Consider the following 21,006-nt stretch of genomic DNA (forward strand, 5'->3'; position numbering starts at 1 on the left):
TTTGCAAAAGGGGAACACAGATAGTGTTTCTGTCATTGATCTTAGTGTGTTCCTCGTCAGCCTGGGTGTTTCAGTGTATAAACTAAATGTGTTTGGTTATATCTGTAATGATTATACACTCAATCCTAACTCGATTTGTCAAAGAATCAAATTGTTGTCTGGCAGAATAATATTTGACAATTGATTAGCACTTACCAAAACAATTATTATTTTCATCTGGAGATCAGTCTGTTGCTAACTTTTCCTACCATCGCTTGGGGCTCTTGGTGATTCTGATTTGCTATTGTTTGACATTTAGTAGGTCATGATTCATCAATAAATAAATAAAAAAACTACAGATGTATCCTTCAGTCCCAGATTCAAACATATCTGTGTGTGTACACGAGTTGTCTGTGTCACTCTTTCATGTATTCTCTCTCTCTCTCTCTTTCTCTTTAATCTCTACTGCTTACTCTATCCCTCCCTCTTTATTTCTCCCACACTCCCCTCTCTGCCCTTCTCACTGTAACAACCTCCCTCCCACTCTCGTTCTCTTTCGCTGCTTGTAAGCGGTCTCTGGGCGTTCAGCCAGCTGGCGTGTGTGTGTTTTTTGAATGAATACCTGATGAAGTTGGCCGAGTGAACTGTGTGTGTGTGTGTGTGTGTGTGTGTGTGTGTGTGTGTGTGTGTGTGTGTGTGTGTGTGTGTGTGTGTGTGTGTGTGTGTGTGTGTGTGTGTGTGTGTGTGTGTGTGTGTGTGTGTGTGTGTGTGTGTGTGTGTGTGTGTGTGTGTGTGTGTGTGTGTGTGTGTGTGTGTGTGTGTGTGTGTGTGTGTGTGTGTGTGTGTGTGTGTGTGTGTGTGTGTGTGTGTGTGTGTGTGTGTGTGTGTGTGTGTGTGTGTGTGTGTGTGTGGATAATAAAGCCCCTTGCATAATACACGTTGGAGCTCTGCATGCGGGACTCCCTCCCTGTGGGCGTGTGCAAGTGTATGCTACCACTTTTGTGTGCGTGTGATTACCTGAGTGCTGTGTATCAGTGGTAGTGAGGGAGCTTCCTGCCTTGCTGTCAAGGTTTAGGAGAGGGCTGTGTGTGTGTGTTTGGGGGGGTGAGAAAGGCCGAGAGCAGTTTGTAACACAACTACACTGAATCTGCTCGGGATTTTCCGCTCGAGGGAGGGAGAGAGAGAGAGAGAGACTCGGGGTGCTTTACAAGGGACACGGCAGAGCAGGAGAAGAGCAAGGGAGGAAAGGAATGAGAGGGGAAGTGAGAGCATGCTGCAGAAGTGGGCTACTCCTGCTACCCCGGTAAGTAGACTTCACACAGTTTTTGCTCTGAATGAAGTGTGTGTGGGACGAGAGGGAGGTAGCGTGTCCTGATGCATCACAGTATGTCGTTTGGAAGTGCGTATTGTGTCTGCCCTAGTTTTTCCTACAATCGTCGTGGCTTGTTACTTTAATTCGCCCGTCGCCCTGAAGTGTTTCCCCTCCCTGCTTCTCCTCTCTTCTCCTCTCTACTATTCTCCTCTCTTCTCTTCTCTACTATTCTCTTCTCTTCTTGTCCCTTCTCTATTCTTCTCTTCTCGTCTTGTCCCTTCTCTATTCTTCTCTTCTCGTCTTGTCCCTTCTCTATTCTTCTCTTCTCGTCTTGTCCCTTCTCTATTCTTCTCTTCTCGTCTTGTCTCTTCTCTTCACACATTTCTCCCATTCCTCTCTTTCCATTGGCTCTTCTCTCTCTCAGACTGTCGGTCTGTCTTCACCCCCCTCACCCCTCCAACCTCCCGCCCACCCTCAGGGTTATGGAGGGGTGAGAAAGTGCAAGTCATGCAACGCTGCCTAAGTGTTTGTTTTCCGAAAGACACTTTCACAGTCATTTGTTTCTCTCCATCTCTGTCTCTCTTTGTATGTGTAACTCATAACTACTCCCTTTTTCTCCGTCACCCCTCCCTCTCCTCTTCCCCTTGCTTCTCTAACTCAGTGTCTCCGTCATGGCAAATCCTCCATTACTCTCGCACTATCTGACCACACTTGTGTGTGTGTGTGTTTGTTGTTTGTGTGTAATCACTAGTGAAAAGTGACGGGGAATAAAGTGGCAGCCTTGTCAGAGTTCCCAGTCTGGCAAGGGTCCCCGCTCTGTCCACGCACATAAGCAAACACACACCCACACTAATGAAAAACCACATTGGCAGAAAGCCAATAGAGACATAGAGGAACAAAATTGAGAAGTAGAGAGAGGCAGAGAAGTATAAGCCTGCAGCAACACTGTACTTTCCAGTGGAACTATTTTTAGCAGTGAGATAACACATCACGTTGGACTTATCCCTTTGATCATGATTATGATTATGACTAGGCAATCATCTCACACACACACACACACACACACAGAGATGCAGCAGACATATGTAGCCCATACACACAAGTAGACAGAAAAGTGACACGTGTGTTGGTTTATGTAAGACTTGTATTTAGTGTATTACATGAGATGAGTTTCCCAATAAGCAAACATTCATTGTGCCTTTGTGTTTAGTGTAACACTGTGTGTGGGTGTGATAACACGTTATGAAGCCTAATGTCTATAGTGGTTAGCATGTTGTGATGTTAACCTTGTGCTCCGCCTGCAGTTGTGTGTGCTGCCAAAATGTTTTGGGCCTCCTGACAACAAAGCTAAAAAAACATTTGCAGGTCCCCTCCCAGCGACTTTGTCGTTTTAGGAAACTTAGTGACCTCTGTGTTGGCCGGCAGCTTTTAGAAGTAGAGCACAAAACAAAGAATACACTTTCTAGGATTACCTCAACAGCACGTAATATGGCTGGAAATCTTTGACTGAAAGTGTATTGTCATTGTTTCTAATATTTGACCACAGATTGAATGTCATTGAACCCAGAAGGAATCGTATATCCTGCATTGGGAGGATATCAGTAGCTCAGAGATGTATAGAATATGAAACCTAATGTTTATATCTGCTGCTACGTTTTGTAATTGTTGTAAAGGACCATAGTTAAAACATGTTGCCCATACTATTGCAGTACATTACCGCCATTCAGCCTATTAAGTTAAATGCGTCAAAAAGAAAGTAAGGTTTCATGTATTACTGTAACATATAACTTTGAATATCCTTTTTTTTCATATACACTTTATACATGAGAGATAGGTTTGATTCTCTGTCCCTGCAGGGTTTTAGTTACAAACAGCAGACAGTGTGAGTACTTTACAATTCATCCAGTAGTACACTCGGTGTGTGTGTGAAGGAAAGAAACCTGAGAACCTCTACTGTTTTGACCGTAGAAGGACAATAGTATAGTGCATGAGTGAACGATTCAGGTTACTGACTCACGCATGCACACACAGACGTTGGTAAAGTGTGTGTCTGTGTGTGTGTGAAAAAGAGACTGAAGCACATGGAGGACAGACGGCTTAGGTTACAGGTCGTCAACACACATTCATTCAAACCCACACACACAGACACACTCAAACACATACACACAGTTGCAAACTCAGCAAGAATCGGGTGACATCGCTTTTCAGTGAATGTGTGTTTGAGGGTCAGTTTCAGCGAAGCAATACTCTCTCTTTCTGCAATGTAGGTCAGTTCGCTTGCATCTCTTTCTACTTTCCTGCACTTCATATCCCTCTCTCAAATCATGTGTTGGATGAACTTTATTGTGTTTGTTAATAATAATGTTTCCCACTCTACATGCTGGAAGCTTTAATATTAAGGGCGGATGAGCTCTCAGCAAAAACATTTCTGTACTTTTACTCCTTCTGACTCACTCTAAGCACAGCCTCTTTCTATTCTTTCTCTCTTACTGTAATATCTTTCACCTCGTGGTTTTATATCCTTATTTCTGTGTGTTTCCATACACAGCAGGCAGCTATTTTCAGGAAGAAAGTTCTGAAAGCCCATTTTATCACCTTGTTCAATACCAAACAGCAGACAGACACAGTTAGTAGTGAAGACAATTGAGCATTTTTCTCTCGACATTTGGTTGAGACCAATACAGGGCTTAGAGGAGAGTGAATATTGGTCATATATGTGCAAGGTGACTAGAAGCCCACCATCAAGTGAATGCTAATGTTGCTCCATGTCTACTGGATGGGCAAAACGCATTAGTTTGCTAACAAGTTAGACATATTAAATGTAATATGTTAATATACTGTGTTTGATTCTGCTGCCCCCACATGGCAAAAAAGTTGTTAATGCAGATGTACGTGCTATTGTTCTTCATTAATAAGAGTTCCCATTGATTTACATTCCTATTTTATAGTTTGTATAGTTGCCATGCTTATTACAAACACAATATACATATATCTAATATGACAATGCTTAATATTTCTCCTGGAATTCTAACAAACCTTTTCTCACCAGGCAGAGTGAACTGTCAGAAATAAAGTACCTCACTTCGAAGATAAAAGCAGATGGCAGCATGAACAGATCTGAGGCAGCGTGTGCTGACTTTGTGATGTGACGGCTGATATGAAACGTCTCTCATCTCACAGCGCTCAGACACATAATATTCCTCTTATCACAAAGTTTTAATTTGAGCAACAGCTGGTTGAAAACGAACTCGGATTATTATTTGATACCAATCTATATCATCACTGTCATTGTCAGCTACAGCACCAACTGTACGTTCAATGACACACCGAACTGGAGAGAGACAAGAAGAAAATGAATGCCAAGAGAGTAGAAGCAAGGGTTGACAGACAATTAAGAACATTACACTAGATGGAAAACGATTATTGGAAATGGAGTGATGAAGAAGGAGAGGTGGGCAGGCTGAGGCAGGAGAGGAGTTGGAGTGAAGGAGGGAGAGGCAGGGAAGAGTGCATCTCAGTGCTAAAAGCTCACCTCTCAACACACTCTGAGTCATGCCTGCCTGATTGAACAGATTGTGTGTGTGTGTGTGTGTGTGTGTGTGTGTGTGTGTGTGTGTGTGTGTGTGTGTGTGTGTGTGTGTGTGTGTGTGTGTGTGTGTGTGTGTGTGTGTGTGTGTGTGTGTGTGTGTGTGTGTGTGTGTGTGTGTGTGTGTGTGTGTGTGTGTGTGTGTGTGTGTGTGTGTGTGTGTGTGTGTGTGTGTGTGTGTGTGTGTGTGTGTGTACTGTATGTGCATCATGTGAATTTGCATTACTCCTACGCATGTCTTTGCAGTTTCGCTATAGTAGCAATGCGACACTTGGAAAACCAAAGGAATCTGCTTGAGATGCAAGAGGCCTCTCGTCATACAGAACACACACGGCCTCACGTACACACGCACACAAACACACACACACACACACACACACACACACACACACACACACACACACAAAGTGAAAGCAATTGGTATCTCCCTGCAGGAACTTGCAAATAAACCTTATGAGGTCTCAGAAGTGTTGAACAATTCATTCTGGTTGGAAGATTAAATATGTTGTGGCTTGGCAGTGGCAGAGATCAGATCATCAGGTCTGTTACCAGAATGGCTAAATGGAGGAACCACAATTATTTTTATATGCAAAAATTGATACGCTCACTGACTTCCTTATCTAAATACTGTTAAGTATCATGACATACATTTGAATTGTTTTCTTTTTTTAATATTGATTGTCCTCGTCATGGCATTTGGATGAAGTGCCTTTTTAAATGACAAAAAAATTCTATATTTGACATGTTGTATGTGGTCTATGTTCATTGTGTTCATTATTATATGATTATTTGTTTGAGTGAAAGTTAATTCCTGACGTTTATTCATGTAGTAAATAACAGTAATGCAACATAATCACACTTTCATTTTGCTTCAGATAATTATTTTAGGTGTGTTTTCATTTATTGTGAATAATACTTTTCTTTACGTTTATTAGCATAAAACACATTCAGCTGTTGAAAATGTAAACTCATTGCCTTGCAAACTTTAAACTGAGACACATTTTGTAATGCAGTCAGTGCGTTGTCGTAACAACAGCCATGCTAGCTGTACATTTTTAGTTTGCCGTTTGTTAGTCATAGGATACTCTGCCCACCAAGTGTACAAATGGGAAGGGTCTTTAAGTTGTTCATTGATTTTGTGCACTTGTCGGGGAAAGTGTGTTTGTTTGTGTGTGAACTTGAGCTGTGTGTCACCAAAAGAACATGTGTCAGCATAACTGAATATGCCCAGGTATCAGTGTTTGAGTAAGCATGATGGTGTGTTGCTGGTTGTGTGTGTGTGTGTGTGGGGGGGTGTTTGAAATGCTTCTACATTATTTATGAGATTCACACCAAGCTTTCCATCTTTACAGCAGGGGGTCATTGCTAACAGATGGCAGACACACACACACTTTATTGAGTACAGCACAGGCTTGTTATCAGATGTCCAACTACAGCAGGTGCTGGAAAGTTCTTGGAATTGTTTCCATTTTTCGATAATTAATAAGGGTGCAACTTTTAAAAACTGCCTGTGTTATTATTAATTTATCCTGCTTCAATTTCTTTCCTCACATAATGTTGTGGCAAAAATAGAGCTAAAAAGAGCTCGACGCTCGTGAACTGTCAACAGGAGGGCGGGGGAGCCTCGCAGCGGGGAAGCAGTGCAACTTACTTGATGCCGAATTTAACAAACAAATTTAAATAATTGGTTTGAACGGCATAATAATAAGGACGATCGTCCGTTCTGTGATTCTCCAGAACACACATGGCCAGTCCGCCCCTGTGTAGCATGTTATTTCGATGAGAGATGAGCAGATCGCCACTGGGCTTTCAACTAAAGACACAGCCACGCAAAAACTGCGGCATTTGTACAGCTCCTTATGGGTACTGCTGCAATTTGTGAAGTGTTTTCCTCTGTGTTGAAAAGATCTGCACTGCACCGCGGTGCACCAGAGGAAAGCGGCAGAAAGTCACCTGGAGTTAAAGAGAGCGGGGCTGCGCTGCGTGCATGGCTGTCTTCTGCAGGTAACGGGGAGACGCGCTCTGGCGGTGGTCTCGTTCAGGATCCGAAAATACAATTTAAATATTTTGCACACTTATTCCACTTATTCCTAGTGTGCCACTGGTTACGGTGCCGCGTGCCAATGGTGGCACGCGTGTCAGGGCTTGCCGATCCCTGCCCTAGACTAAGAATGCTTCATCTAAAATGTAATACATTTCAGTGATTATTTAGTTTTATTTAAAAGGACCCACACCTTTTCTAACGCCGTTTCTGTCTCTCTTCCACAGGATTGTGCTGGGTGTGGGCAGGCTTGCTTTTGCAAGGAAATGATTCCGCATGAAGTGCGACGCACTCGGCCCCCCGTCGTCCTCGGCGGCAGCAGCAGGTGTGACGTCGTGACTCTCTCCCCTCCAGCTCTGAGCTCACCCTCCAGCCGCTAAACACCTCTGGACCAAACAGACCGCCCTACCCCCCCTCTCCCCCCACCCTCCAACCCCCCTCTCCATATCTTCATCTCCATCTTTAATCCCTCCTCACCTGCTTGTTAGGGTCTGGATTTTCCTTATCACCCTGATAAACATCGGGCTTTGGTGAACAAGATAGAAAGAGAGTAGAGATTTGGAATTCATAGCTTATTACGACGAGACAAGTGATGGATCATCAAAAGTGAGAAAAAGGAAGGAAAGTGAAATAAAAAGTCAGAAATAGAAAAGAAAAGCAATAGAAGGCCAAAAGTTAAGGAACGATAAGCAAGTACAGTTTAGGGACGTGAGGCGTAGTCAGCATGAAGTCCAATCAGGAACGCAGTAATGAATGTCTGCCCCCAAAGAAGAGGGAGATCATCTCAAGCACATTACCCTCTGAACTCCGCTCCCCCAACATCCCCCCCGCCAGTGACAGCCAGCGCACAGAGAACATGGCCTGGCTGGCCAGCGTGGCTGCTGGGAATGAGAGTGGAGTGGGCGGTCACCGTAGCTCCAGTCAGTCGGACAGCCTGCAGTATAAATCCCTCTTCTCCACCTCGGACTCTTCATCCTCCTCACTGAGTCTCGTCTCATCTCTTCCTACAGTGTATACGTCCGCCCTGTCACAGTCCACTGTTGGAGGAACTGTCCACTACGCCCAACTGCCTCCCAACCTGCAGTTCATAGCCTCACCCTACAGTGCCCCATACGCGAGCTACATCTCCCCTCAATTGCTTCCGCCTCCTCCTCCACCTCCCCCCCCTCACCTCCTCTTCGTCCTCCTCTTTGGCCGCGCAGAGACACTCGTACACAGAGACAGTGTCTGCTCCTTCGCACGCCTCCAAACACGACCAGCAGAGAGCGTCCTCGGCACGCGCCTCCATGCCTCCGCCTTCGACAGACCTCTACCCTCACCAAGTTCAGATGTCAACGTCAACACGGACTGTGCCGTCACCTCATTACCAAGGAGGCGTCCACCTTCCTCTCCAGTCACTGCACCCCCACCATTCTTTGGGACATGGGATGTCCCAGCTTGTGGTGCAGTATTCGGACGGACCCACAAGGAAAGATGAAGGTGGCTCCAGACACAGAGAGCACCACAATGGAGAGCTGGAAAGGGGTCGGCGGTTTGGAATGTCCCCCGAGTCCAACCTCTCTAAGCCAGGGAGCAAATCCCGGGACGCCACATTGTCTTTGTCCTCTTACGAGGCCCGCCAGCTGGTTCTGCACTCAGACTACGCCACTCACGATCACTCAGGGCTGAGAACCTCGTTCATGCTGATGCCCAACAGCCATGGGGACCACCAGCTGGTACAACACAGAGCCGGCAACGAGAAGCTGACAACCTGTGCCCCCGCACACCTGGAGAAAGGTGGCATCATCCTGGGCAAGCCTGTCAATCGCACAACCTCCTCCTCCAACACCTCCTCCTCTTTCACGTTTGCATCCCCATTAAGTGTGGACAGCCTGAAAGCTGCTGTCAGCACACTGTCACCTCAGACCGTCATCCAGACCACCCACAGTGCCACAGAGTCACTGTCAATGGGTCTCCCCTCCTCCAGTATCTACCCTCAGCCACCTATAATTGGGTACATAGCAGGGGGCGCTGGGAGCCATACGCCGATCAGCTATCACACCAGCCTACAACAACACTTACTCATTCCTGGCACCCAACCAGTCATTATCCCTGTAAGTGGAAGTGGAGTGGCCACATTGGAACCTGTAACCTCCCAAGTAACATCATCTAGCCAAGCCGCCTCGTTTCCTACCAGACTCCCACACACATACATTGCGGCCCCCAAAGGAGAAACTCTAGAGCACCACGGCGGCTCGTATCACCAGAGCGTTTCAGGTGCAGTGGTCCAAGCCCAGCTTCATCTCCCCATTTTTCCCGCTCCGCCAGGGGTGGTCGCGACTTCTGCTCCTCCTTCCTCATCCAGTACGGGGGCGCCCCCATCACTCCCCCCTTATTTCATCAAGGGCTCCATCATCCAGCTGGCCGACGGGGAGCTGAAACGTGTGGAGGACCTGAAGACGGAGGACTTTATCCAGAGCGCTGAGATCAGCAGCGACCTGAAGATCGACTCGTCCACAGTGGAGCGCATCGAAGGGAGCCCCGCCTCACACAACTTCGCTGTGGTGCAGTTCTCCGTTGGGGAGCACCGTTCACAGGTGAGAGACAGAGGTCAACATTAATTATAGTCTTACGTTTATATTTTTTTAATATTCTTTTACACTTTGAATGTCAGTTGAATTGATATCACCCTCATGTCTGTGCTTAAACTATGGAGCTAAAGCCATGACTCAAAGCAGAGCTGTAAATATGGCTTCTCACACCTCTAAAGCCCACTAGCACACAATACGAAATACATTTTGTTTGTTTACAGATTAGTGATAATAATAAAGCTTTAGAGGCAATATTAGTCGTTTATTTCAAACTTTAGAGCTTTGTTATCTCCCCCCTGCCTCCAGTGTTTATGCTATGCCAACCTAAGCTAATCAACTCAGGGCTGTTTCCATTGGCAATGCAGAGACATAAGATTGAAATCGATCTTCTTTTTTAATTCCCTCCAAGGAAGTGAAACTAGTCCTTTAAAGCCTGTTCTTTATGTGATTTTACTTGATAACGCTTAATGGCCTCATTATGCTTTGTGCATTACGGCTCAGTGAAACAGCAACTCCTATATTCAGCCCATTACTGCTGTGTTTAGTCCTATAGGTGTCTCTATAGGTGTGAGTGTGACACACTACATCCGCAAGATTTCTTAGAAGGCTTTAATGCATGCTCAGAGTGTGTGTTATTAATGTTGAATGACAAGTGTTGAGCTGCTCCCTTATTAATGACTCTATCATAGGTGAACCTCACAGGACTCCTTTCAGATTAAATTAACTTCAATGTACTATGATGGCAGTGATTGAACAACCATGTTCTTATTATGAGCTGTAGAAAAGTTCAAAGAGCAGAGTGTTGGATATCTACTCATTAAGTATTCAGTGAAGCACGGAACATGAATGTACTGATATCACATTTTTGCTGCTACGTGTAAAAACCTTTTTTAACTACGATGTTTCAGTAATCTCCTAACATCTAATACTGAGCATTGATTTTATCCTTTTTACTTTCTCCCTCCAACTCCTTCAAACACACACATTCTCACTGTCTTTGAGTGTGTGCGTTAAAGCCAGTTAATCCATTTCATGTGTCCACGCTGTGACTGGTCCACCACCACAGCGCATCTCTAGTCCTCTCCCGCCCCCGGCTGCTCTTTGATACTGTACCCCACAAAAGCTGACAATCTTTCAAAGACTTATCCTTCTCTCTTGTACTCCATCAGTGGCTCCTTACTTTTTCTTTTTGGAGGTGGTAGCAGCTTTGAGTCCACACTCAGAGGACTAACTCTAAGAAATCAAGAATTATGTAATAGGGTTGGGGAAATGATGCCTGACGTTTCCTTTGAGAGGCTGTTTGATACATCTTGCACTTGTACCGTTCTTAACATTGTTCTCTCTCACGTTCACTTCCTCACTCCTCTTCTTGTTCTACCCGCCCTTCCTCTGTACACTTTTCATCTCCCTCTCAGTAACTTCTTCCACTCCCACCTTCTCATTCTCTCTATTTGAAATCTTTCACTTCATATGTTTTGCTCCCTCGCTCTACACATCACGTCTCTAAGCCTCCTCTGCTTCCATCAGTCATCTCTTTATTCTCTCATACAAATTATAATGCTAATCTAAGTCAGCCCTTTATGTTAATAATTCAATTCAGAACTGTAATCCCTTAAACATAAATATGTTGCATCCTCTTCATCAATTTTGTGTAATACTTCATCTTTGGATTAGGCATTTTCTCTTGAAGTATGTTGGTAATCTTTTTTTTTAACTTATGTTCTGCTTCTATGCCAACAGTATCCAGCTGTGCCTCTAACAAACCAATCACTTATAACATAATATTCTTTCTGATTTTATGAACAACATGTCCCAGTAGTTCTTTCATTCAGCTACATTTAGACACAAATAAAGTCCTTGTAGCCCTGTCTCTGTCCTTGGTTGTAACAAAAGAGGAAAAATAAGGATAGATGGTTCATTATCACTGCAAAGCAAATCTTATAAAACCACATCCACACAATCCTAGTGAATGTTTTTGAGTGTTTCCTAAATAAAAATGTAATCATTTCTAATGTATAACTGTTAGATTTGAAGTGTTTAAGGGCTTTAAAGACAAGCTACTTTTTGTATTGAAGTATTCTTGTGTTTATGTCCCCCCCCCCCCTTCCCTCTCCTCCAGGTGAGCGTGGAGGTCCTGGTGGAGTACCCCTTCTTTGTGTTCGGCCAAGGCTGGTCTTCATGCTGCCCAGACCGGACCACGCAGCTTCTGGAGCTGCCTTGCACCAAGCTCTCTGTGGGCGACGTTTGTATTTCCCTCACCCTGAAGAACCTGAGGAACGGATCCCTGAAGAAGACCCAGCCCCTGGAACTGGTTACCCCTTCCTCTGGTTACCTCAAACCCCCCAGAGCTGTCTCAGAGCGGGAGAACGGCATCAGCCAGCGAGGGAGCGCTGCCAGTGGGAATGGAGGCACCAACGTGGGAAACGGGGATCTCATGTTTGGGGAAAGAGGGGCACTTTCTAAAGGTCAGGTTTCCAGCAGTGCACAAGCTGGCGCCAGCAAGCCATCAGGAAGCAGGAAGAGGAGATGGTCTGCTCCTGAAGGTCGGAAAGTAGACAAATCAGAGGAGGAGCCACCTTTGACCCTGCCCAAACCTTCCTTCATCCCCCACGAGGTGAAGGTCAGCATCGAGGGAAGGTCAAATATTGGCAAGTGAAGCGCAGGACTGTATATTCATCCATTGGGATTAGGAAAACATAAATGGACTCTACAAGAAAACATGAATGCCCACATTAATGTTTCATTCGTCTTGATTTTAAAGTTTTGTTTTCCGATTTTATTTTTCTATCTTGAATACTGTGCTGTAGTGGTAAATGTACCCTACATGGTATCACCTTAAGTCCATGTAGTCAATAACACATGTTTTAATAGTTGGATTTGATATCACTTGAGCAATCGCTGCCGTTTCTGATGGTTTTCATGAGATGACCTATGGTGAGGGATTTGTGAGGTGTGCTAGATGTTTATTGGTTGCTGTGTGGCACATGAAGCAATGCTTGATGGCTCTTTTTGGCTGGCTACACATTATGGACAAATTGAATTAGCTCACAGTTTAGACTCTTGACAGTGATTTCACTTCCTGTGCCTGGACAAAAATACCTAAATGTGATCCTGAAAAAAGATCCTGAGTTTAAAGGATTTGTTAAAACCATAACTATATTTTTTTCCAAATCAGAGTGGGAGTTGGGGAAACAATCGTTCTCCCTGTGGGCCGGACCTATGCAGTGATGTCATCAGGTGTTGCCAGTGTGCCACACAAAAGAGAGGGAACAACACTCACTCTGTTCAGTGCGATGACGGTGGAGTCCTTCATCTTGAGCGTTTTCTTCTTGTTTCTCATAATCCACTCGTATTCTAACTCACATGATCCAATGATTGTCAAAAAAACGTAACCAGGGGTCATTAAGTCCTAGATTTTGAACCTAGGTGGGTCAATGTTAATGTATCAATGTGAGATACCCTAACCTAAAGCATAGAAGTGTGAACACACTGGGTCACTTCAAGAAAATGTCGAGAGGAAGACAATCCTCATGGTTTTTGATGAATTACTTTATACTTTTTTATGGAGAAGTGTGTGAGAGGACAGAGAGAATCAGCTCTGAGAGGGTCAGGATGTTTCAAAGCACTTAACACACCTGTCACACTCACCATACAGCCGACACATTGGTGTTGTCTCTTTATTAACGCAGTACTGTATGTTTTTAGATTATTTTTTTTTGTATTAAGACGAGGGTAGAAAGTAGCAACAGCACTTTGGAAAGTTTAAGCTTTTGGAGAAGTGAAGGTGGGAGCGGATGTGCCATGGGATCACTAAGAGGAGATGATTGTATCAGGTATTGGAGAATGTTTCCAGTTAGTAGACAGTTAGAGAAAAAATAATGTTGACAAAAGGAATTTAGAAGTATGATGGTTCTCAGCATGTGCACTTGGCCAGCCAGCCAGCCATATAAAGGTTAGGGGAAAGTATTGGAATGTGTTTTTGAAAGTTCAGGATCTGGCATGAGGATTAACAAAGAACAGGCTTTTGAAATATCCCAATGATGTTCTGTACTCGACTGAGAGCATCGATTAGAAGCTCACGCCACAGAATTTTGAGGGTGTCATATATTTGTAATGTGTGTGCGCATGAGGTTGGGTCTGTGTATGTCCGTACAAACGCTTACACAAACTCAAAACAGTACACACCATCCCTGAATGACCTGTAATATGTACTGTATCGAGACGAATGCGGACGCTTTGTGGTCCCTACTGCAAAGACACTAGTTGAATGGATTAATGCACAGTACAGTACAGTAGAGTGGTGTGTTTGTGTACCTGTGTCAGTTTGTGTATGAGTATGTATACTGTGTATAGCATAAAGGTTATACTCACTTGATATATAGACAATGTTAAATGTCCAGTGTTTCTACTTGGAGTCGTACTTAATAGAATCTTGCAATTTGCACATCAGGAGGAGGGAGAAGGGTGGAGACGTGATGTTGAACCGCCCGGTCCTGAAACGAGCCCTAGACCACGTGACACACTGGAGGAGACCAGGGTCTTTGTTCCTCAGCAGGCACTTGTCACATTATAGAGGAAAATAAATGCAGTTAAGGTCAAATTACATTTTTAGGAACATAACCTTAGCTGTAAAACAGAATTTTAACACGTGCCTGCCTACTGAATTTACTGACTTAAGATATGCCATTTATCCAAAGGAACATTTTGACTTTTTGTCCACTTTTCTGCTGTTGAAACCAGGGTGCAGGGACTATGGTTCAGTTTTGAACACGGCCTGTGCTTTCAGTCAGCTGAAACCCTATTTGCGGCAAACGATGCAGAAATTACCTCAACAGATACGCCTGCTTGGTTGTCCCAGAATGTAACTGTTTTATTAAACTAAATTGGCAATTCTTTTTAAATTCATCAGTGGAGTCTGGGATTTAAAGATGTGGATTCTTGCAGGCATATCTGTTGAGCGTTCTCCTCAGCTTCTGCATTCAGGTATTGGTATAGAGAAAGTCGTTGGTTGCCTCTTAGAAGCATATCAGTCAAATTTGAATCCCACTGATAATGTAGGTGTTGGTGTGTTGGGCAACGCTTCAGGTGGTGGGAGTTTACCGGGGTGATGGTGGGATGGATGTGTGCTCAGATGGATGAAGAATGTTTTAGATGTTGATGGGGAGTGAATGAGTAGACCCCTTATGGGATTTGAAAATGCTTTATTTTTTTACAATAAAACGGGGTTTCACAAATCAACCCCACCACAGTGCATTTTCATTTCTTCCTTTTCCAATTGAATCATAATGATCATTACGAGTACAAATAGAAATATGTGTGTGTGTATGTTTTGCAATCTGTGTGTGGCTGTGTTTTGTAAATGTCATACACACAACCCCTTCCCAACAATTGTAAAAATCAGAACCACAACATGTTATCAAACCTTTCATCTGCTTAGAGCATTTTTATGTTTAGCCAAAGCCAATTGATGCTGAAGTTTGGTTAATTTAGAAAGCAATAGTATGACTAATATTCAGGCAATCTCCTTGTGTATGAGTTGAACACACAAACACAAACAACCACAGTCATTCCGCTCAAATTCTCGGCAATAAACATGTAATAAAAACCATCTAACATCGAACCAAAACTCCTCCTTTCCTCCTTATAGAGAATACAATCTTGCCATATATTATTAAATGTTTTTCGAAGCCTAAACCTGAACAAAGTGTTCTTCAGTTAGCACTATTCCCCTTATCATAGAGTACATTTTAACCTTAAGGAATTGCAGTTGCAACACCAGTTGCTAGTTTTTCAGGGAAGTGTCTCATATATGCAGTAACTGACCCCCAACACCTCACACGTCCCAGCTGGTCAGAGTCATAAACTCGAGCTGCAGGAGAGCAAAAGTCACATGCACCTGAAGTAACCAGCGGAAACCTCGTTGCCACGACTCCCGTAGTGACCTCGTTAACATTGTTTCAGGTACCCAATCATAGCCAGCCAGCCTCACACCTCCTCCTGAGGCCAAGCAATGGAATATTAACCCTCAACAACCGCTAGCTACCTTTCAGTGTGGCCTGGGCTGCCTGTCCCCCTCCTAACATCATCTTTTGATATTCGGTCTCATTTTCACCTCTTGCTTAAAAAAAAAAGGTCATTGTGTTTATACTTCAATGGAATTAACTATGAAACAAAGCAATCTGGAATGTAGACACATTCTGAATGCCAGCAAGGTTTCCTAATTTTTCGAGTGTAGTATTTTTCTTTTATTAAGATAATCCCAAGTTTGTATCCCCTTGAAATGTCCCACGATGTGCAATACTTACATGTATCCCTCCCTTCTTTGCTGTGCCAAGTGTATGTAGCATAGTCCTACTCCAGTGTATCATCCTTGTTACTGTCTGTCGATGTGTGCGTCACATCTGTAAAACAAGAGTCAGGATGTTTGTGAAGCAAAACAAACCCAACGGAGAGTTTGTCCGTACCTCCCTTTCCCTTTTGTCCTTGCGGCCTTTCTAAATTTGAGTGTGTGAGAGACTGTGTCGTACCTCCTTTGTGCATGCGTGTATGTCCGCACCATGTGTGTAGTATGTGTGCTTATGTTCACCTGATGGTGTTGTGTGTGTGTGTGTGTGTGTGTGTGTGTGTGTGTGTGTGTGTGTGTGTGTGTGTGTGTGTGTGTGTGTGTGTGTGTGTGTGTGTGTGTGTGTGTGTGTGTGTGTGTGTGTGTGTGTGTGTGTGTGTGTGTGTGTGTGTGTGTGTGTGTGTGTGTGTGTGTTTTCTCCTGTAATTGTCTGTGAGATCATAAACCCTGACCCTCGGCGGTTCATGGTGAAACCCGCAGAAAAAAAAGAAACCTCATTGCTTAGTGGGGACCACTTTTTGTACAAAAAAACAAAAAGGAAAAAAAAACAACCAACCAACAGAGATGCACATGTAAGTAGATGTTAAAGACTTGATAATGTTTCAGCACTTTCTAATCCTAGGATGGGCTTGGTCTAACCCCTCTGTCTCAGACCGAAACCTTGCCTAGGGGTAACATTCATTCAAAACAGACAGAGAGAATGAGAAAGATAAAAAAGGGGTGAATAAGGATGAAAAAGAGAGATGGTTCAGTTTAAGTTTTTGCACATCACCTCTCCGTAACCTTGTTGTGTCTGTCTGTGCTCCATCTCGCTTGGCGCCCGGCGCGTTCTTGGGTCCAACGGGCCGAGGTGTTAGGTGGTTCCTTGGTTCTTTTCTACTATAGGAAAACCTTTTCTCATGGAATGCATCCCTTCTTTTGTTGTGTTCGGGTTTGTTTGAAATCTTTTCCACCCTACACCAACCCGAGCTGTGATGTTTAGTTTGGTTTAGTTCACATTTTTTAGATCAAATTTGGCCTACGTGTTTGGCACAGCTTTGGTTGGTCGTGCGGTGTGAAAACGGTGCGTACAAACCTCAGCATTGTTTTTATCATTATCTTTGGTGCAGGAGCTTTTTCTGTGTTTTAGTCTCCTTGTAGCACTAGATATAATGTCAGGGGACTTAAAACTATGTAGAGAATGTGTCATTGTTGAGTTTTTATGACAAGCTTCCTCACTGGAGGAACACTGCTAATGTCTTTTTTTTTTTTATTGGCTTCTTGCACAATTTTACAAATAAAATGAATGTTGGTGTGTGAGCTTTGACTTTTCAGATCAGAAAAAAGGCATGTGTGCTCTTGTTTCTTGATGTTTGTACTTTCATTTTGCAAAAAGGATGTGTTTTTGGCACTTTGTTGTGTTTTAAAAGTGAACAGAATTCAATCAGGATTCCTTTTTTTTCTCTTTTTTTTTGTATGACGTCTCGTCAATGTCCATAGCGCTGGATAACCAACTCAGGCAGAAAGAAAAAAAAAACTTGTAGAGGCCCACGTAAAAGTTTAGTTTCACCCCAATCAATTTACATAGTGGGCTGTTTCATATGGGTTATAAGATATGTAAATGTATTACATATAATTTGATATGATTAACAATGTTGTTAATGACAATTAACTATGAATTATTATTATGATATGTGTATTATGCTGGAGATGGCTTGGATTACTCTTCAGTGTACTGAGCGTCTTTGTTCGGCCTCTCCGTACAACAAACACTTCAGCAGGGGACAGGCTGTACGGCTGGTGACCTCTGACCCTGCCCACTGCCACGGAGGGGGTGGAGCTTGTCTGTCAGCCGTGGCTCCGTTGATTCCCCCCCCCTGTTCTGAACACTCAGCCCTGAGGCCAGCAAACTGTCTGTCTAGATGTTTCTCTGCTTACCGGAGACACCAAGAACTGAACTGAAACTTGTTGGCCTATAAGACGGTAGCAGAGAAGCGGACATCAGCACAGACCTGCTCGGACAGTCTGGCCTGCAGGGGAGGGGCGCAGCAGTCCCAGCCAACTTGTTTGTACTATATTGTACTCACTAAGTCCCTGTGTCTCACCACCCTTTTCCTCTATAGCAATGGAGAAACCCTGTTGGTGTATGTATTTGACATCTGTACAAATGCACCTCTTTGAAAAAGAAAAAGAAACCTTGACATATCTGGAATAAATGGGTGTCCTGTGTCTTTATTTTAATACTAACACAAACAATGCTATCAACACTGTGATTTAGTTTGGCTTAAATTGAGCAGAAAACATCCCCCTCTAGTGTTGTATGGGCTACATGACATTCCTACTATCTGCAGTGATTAAGACATTATGTCACCAAGCTCACATTAGTTCTATGTTGCACTTTAAATAATGTTTCCTGTTTCGATTGTGTTTTTGCTTAACTATCTGCAAATGGAGAGGCTAAGCAAATACATTGCCCTGTAGGCTACAACCTAGCAAGTTTGGTTGCATTTCAATACATGTAAAAGTAACAGCAATTTAACATTCCTAAATTACTATTATATTTAGAGTTAACTAATCAAATAAAGTCAAATGGTGTTGGGTTACTACTATATTGTAACTAGGCATTGTTAAAATGAATATAGAAGGTTTCATCTACCTTAATAACTGATTAAGCCACCGCCGGCCGGCATGCTAAATTACCTTAATCCACAACCCAGTCTCATGGCATTTCGTGTTCACCAACACGATTTTTAATCTATTGATTCGTGTTCACCAACACGATTTTCCCCTTTTTTTCGTGTTGCACAGCACGATTTTAAAAGCAATGTATTTCTACTGGTAATATGTTTCGTGCCTGCAGCACGTCTTTTTCTCCGGTCGGGTCGTGGAAGACCGGAAGCTGTGTGGTTCATAAAAACATGTTCTTACTCAATATCAAGCCACAATTATTGCTTTTATTTTAAATCGTATAATTTCGGACTTTTGTTGCCGTCTGTGAGGAAAATAAATGGGGCTCAGAGCCTCAGAATACTGAAATCTGTATTTTTTAAATCTTTTTTTCCTTCTAATTTGTTATTCTTTTCAAAATAACACACTGTTATTTACTCACCAATAACACACAATTATCCTTGCTTTTATTTATTGGTTTAATTCCATAATCTCAGGCTTTTTTGGCGTCCGTCAGGAACTGAATTTCAAAATAAAAATAACCGGAAACAGACATAGGCCTCTAGGAGTTTAGGATGGCCGAAGACACTACACTACCCATAATCCCCAGCTATCGTTTAGGACTACAGTCCCCGTGATTAATCTTCAAACTCTGGGATTGGATGTTGGAGTGGCAGTGCGCCAAGGTTACACTGAGCGTCAAACAGCTGTTTGAAATGGAACGAAACCACGCCAGACTATCCAAAACTGAAATCGAACGCCCCCCCCCCCCAGAACTACACATGCTGGCTATTGTGTTTCGCAAAATGTTCTATGGGACGTCTCTACTGAACGTTTTCGTTTTTCCCACAATTAGAAGTTGCCAGTATTAAACACATTGGTGCTATCAAATGTCCATCCATCCATCTTCTCCCGCTTATCCGTGGTCGGGTCGCGGGGGTAGCAGTTCCAGCAGAGGGCCCCAAACTTTCTTTTCCCTGGCGACATCAACCAGCTCTGACTGGGGGATCCCAAGGCGCTCCCAGGCCAGCGAAGAGATATAATCCCTCCACCTGGTCCTAGGTCTACCCCTTGGTCTCTTCCCAGCTGGACGTGCCTGGAACACCTCCCTAGGGAGGCGCCCAGGTGGCATCCTAACTAGGTGCCCGAACCACCTCAACTGGCTCCTTTCGACGCGAAGGAGGAGCGGCTCAACTCCGAGTCCCTCCCTGATGACCGAACTTCTCACCTTATCCCTAAGGGAGACACCAGCCACCCTGCGGAGAAAACCCATCTCGGCCGCTTGTATCCGCTTGTATCCGCTATCAAATGTAAAACATATAATTAATAAATGGTTGAAAATCGCACATGACAGCTCATTGTTACTTTGTAATTCTACTCCACTACAATTCAGAGGTTAACCTGGTATTTTTACTCCACTACACTTATTTGAGTTACTTTGCAGATTCTGATTAATGATGTGAAATATAAACAACCCTTAAATCAGACTTTAGTTACACCTGAGTAAAATGCAGGTAAGGTGATTATAGTGCCAACAATCAGGAGAGATATTTGATAGTTGGCGCGTCGAAAGGAGCCAGTTGAGGTGGTTCGGGCACCTAGTTAGGATGCCACCTGGGCACCTCCCTATAGGGAGGTGTTCCAGGCACGTCCAGCTGGGAAGAGACCAGTGCTTGAATTGGAATGAAAAAGGTGCCAGTACTCTAAAATCAGCAACTTTTTCAAGTCAATTTTATATATACAGCCCACAAACAAGAATTTGGCTACTATAATGCTGGTGGGTTTGTCTCTTTACTACTGTATATTTTAGAAAGGTTCACTGTACTTAACATTTTTTATGATAGGCAGCGGATATGGCTAAAGCTCAGTAAGGTCAATATTAACTGAAAATATAGCAATCAAAGTCTAGATCTTCTGCTGAAGACACATGAAGCAGAGACCTTTCAGGTGAGAGCCCCTCTGGTGGTGTTCAACATTAATGACAAGGAAACAAAGCTCTGGTCAGAAGCATTTTTTATAAAAAGCTTTAACAAAATTAAGTATTTCTGTACATTTTGAATGCAATCTAACTTTCCAACTCAGAAAACGAAAAAGTGCCAAAAGTCTTCTCACATGGCTGAGCTGCTTTGCAATATACTTCACCACTGAAGAATACAAATATGTATAAAGTAAACTATGATGCAATCTAACTTTCCAACTCAGAAAAATGATAAAGAGCATGAACAAAGAACATGTAAAAACAAATGCAAAATGTGCACAATCTAAAATGAGAAACTGTAACTGCAAGTAACAAAGTCTGAGCCATGGTAAAGAGTTACATTGAACACCAAGCTGATCAGATAACTCCCTGGTTGGTCTGAAGTCCTTCTATCTCCAGGATCTGTACAAATCGGCACATTATGCCATAAGTCTTCTCACTGGGTGAGCTGCTTTGCAATATACTTCACATTGTTAGAAAAGGCTCCAGAAGGCCTTGGGGACATCAGTATCAGGGGCTGGAGCTGGACAGAATCTTTCATCAGCACTTCT

General features: G+C 43.5%; 1 protein-coding gene across 1 annotated transcript in view; it reads left to right on the plus strand.

Annotated features, from left to right (window-relative positions):
* LOC117536154 (ataxin-1-like) overlaps positions 1-18,026 on the plus strand; it is a 97,136-nt gene extending 79,110 nt beyond the window's left edge. The window contains 3 exon segments of the mRNA XM_034200902.1: positions 7,146-8,083; positions 8,085-9,494; positions 11,608-18,026. Of these exon segments, the coding sequence (XP_034056793.1) occupies positions 7,643-8,083; positions 8,085-9,494; positions 11,608-12,144 (2,388 nt within the window). The 5' untranslated portion in view covers positions 7,146-7,642 and the 3' untranslated portion in view covers positions 12,145-18,026.
* The last annotated feature ends 2,980 nt before the right edge of the window (positions 18,027-21,006 follow it).

Source organism: Gymnodraco acuticeps, unplaced genomic scaffold (assembly GCF_902827175.1).
Source record: "Gymnodraco acuticeps unplaced genomic scaffold, fGymAcu1.1, whole genome shotgun sequence".
NCBI lineage: Eukaryota > Metazoa > Chordata > Actinopteri > Perciformes > Bathydraconidae > Gymnodraco > Gymnodraco acuticeps.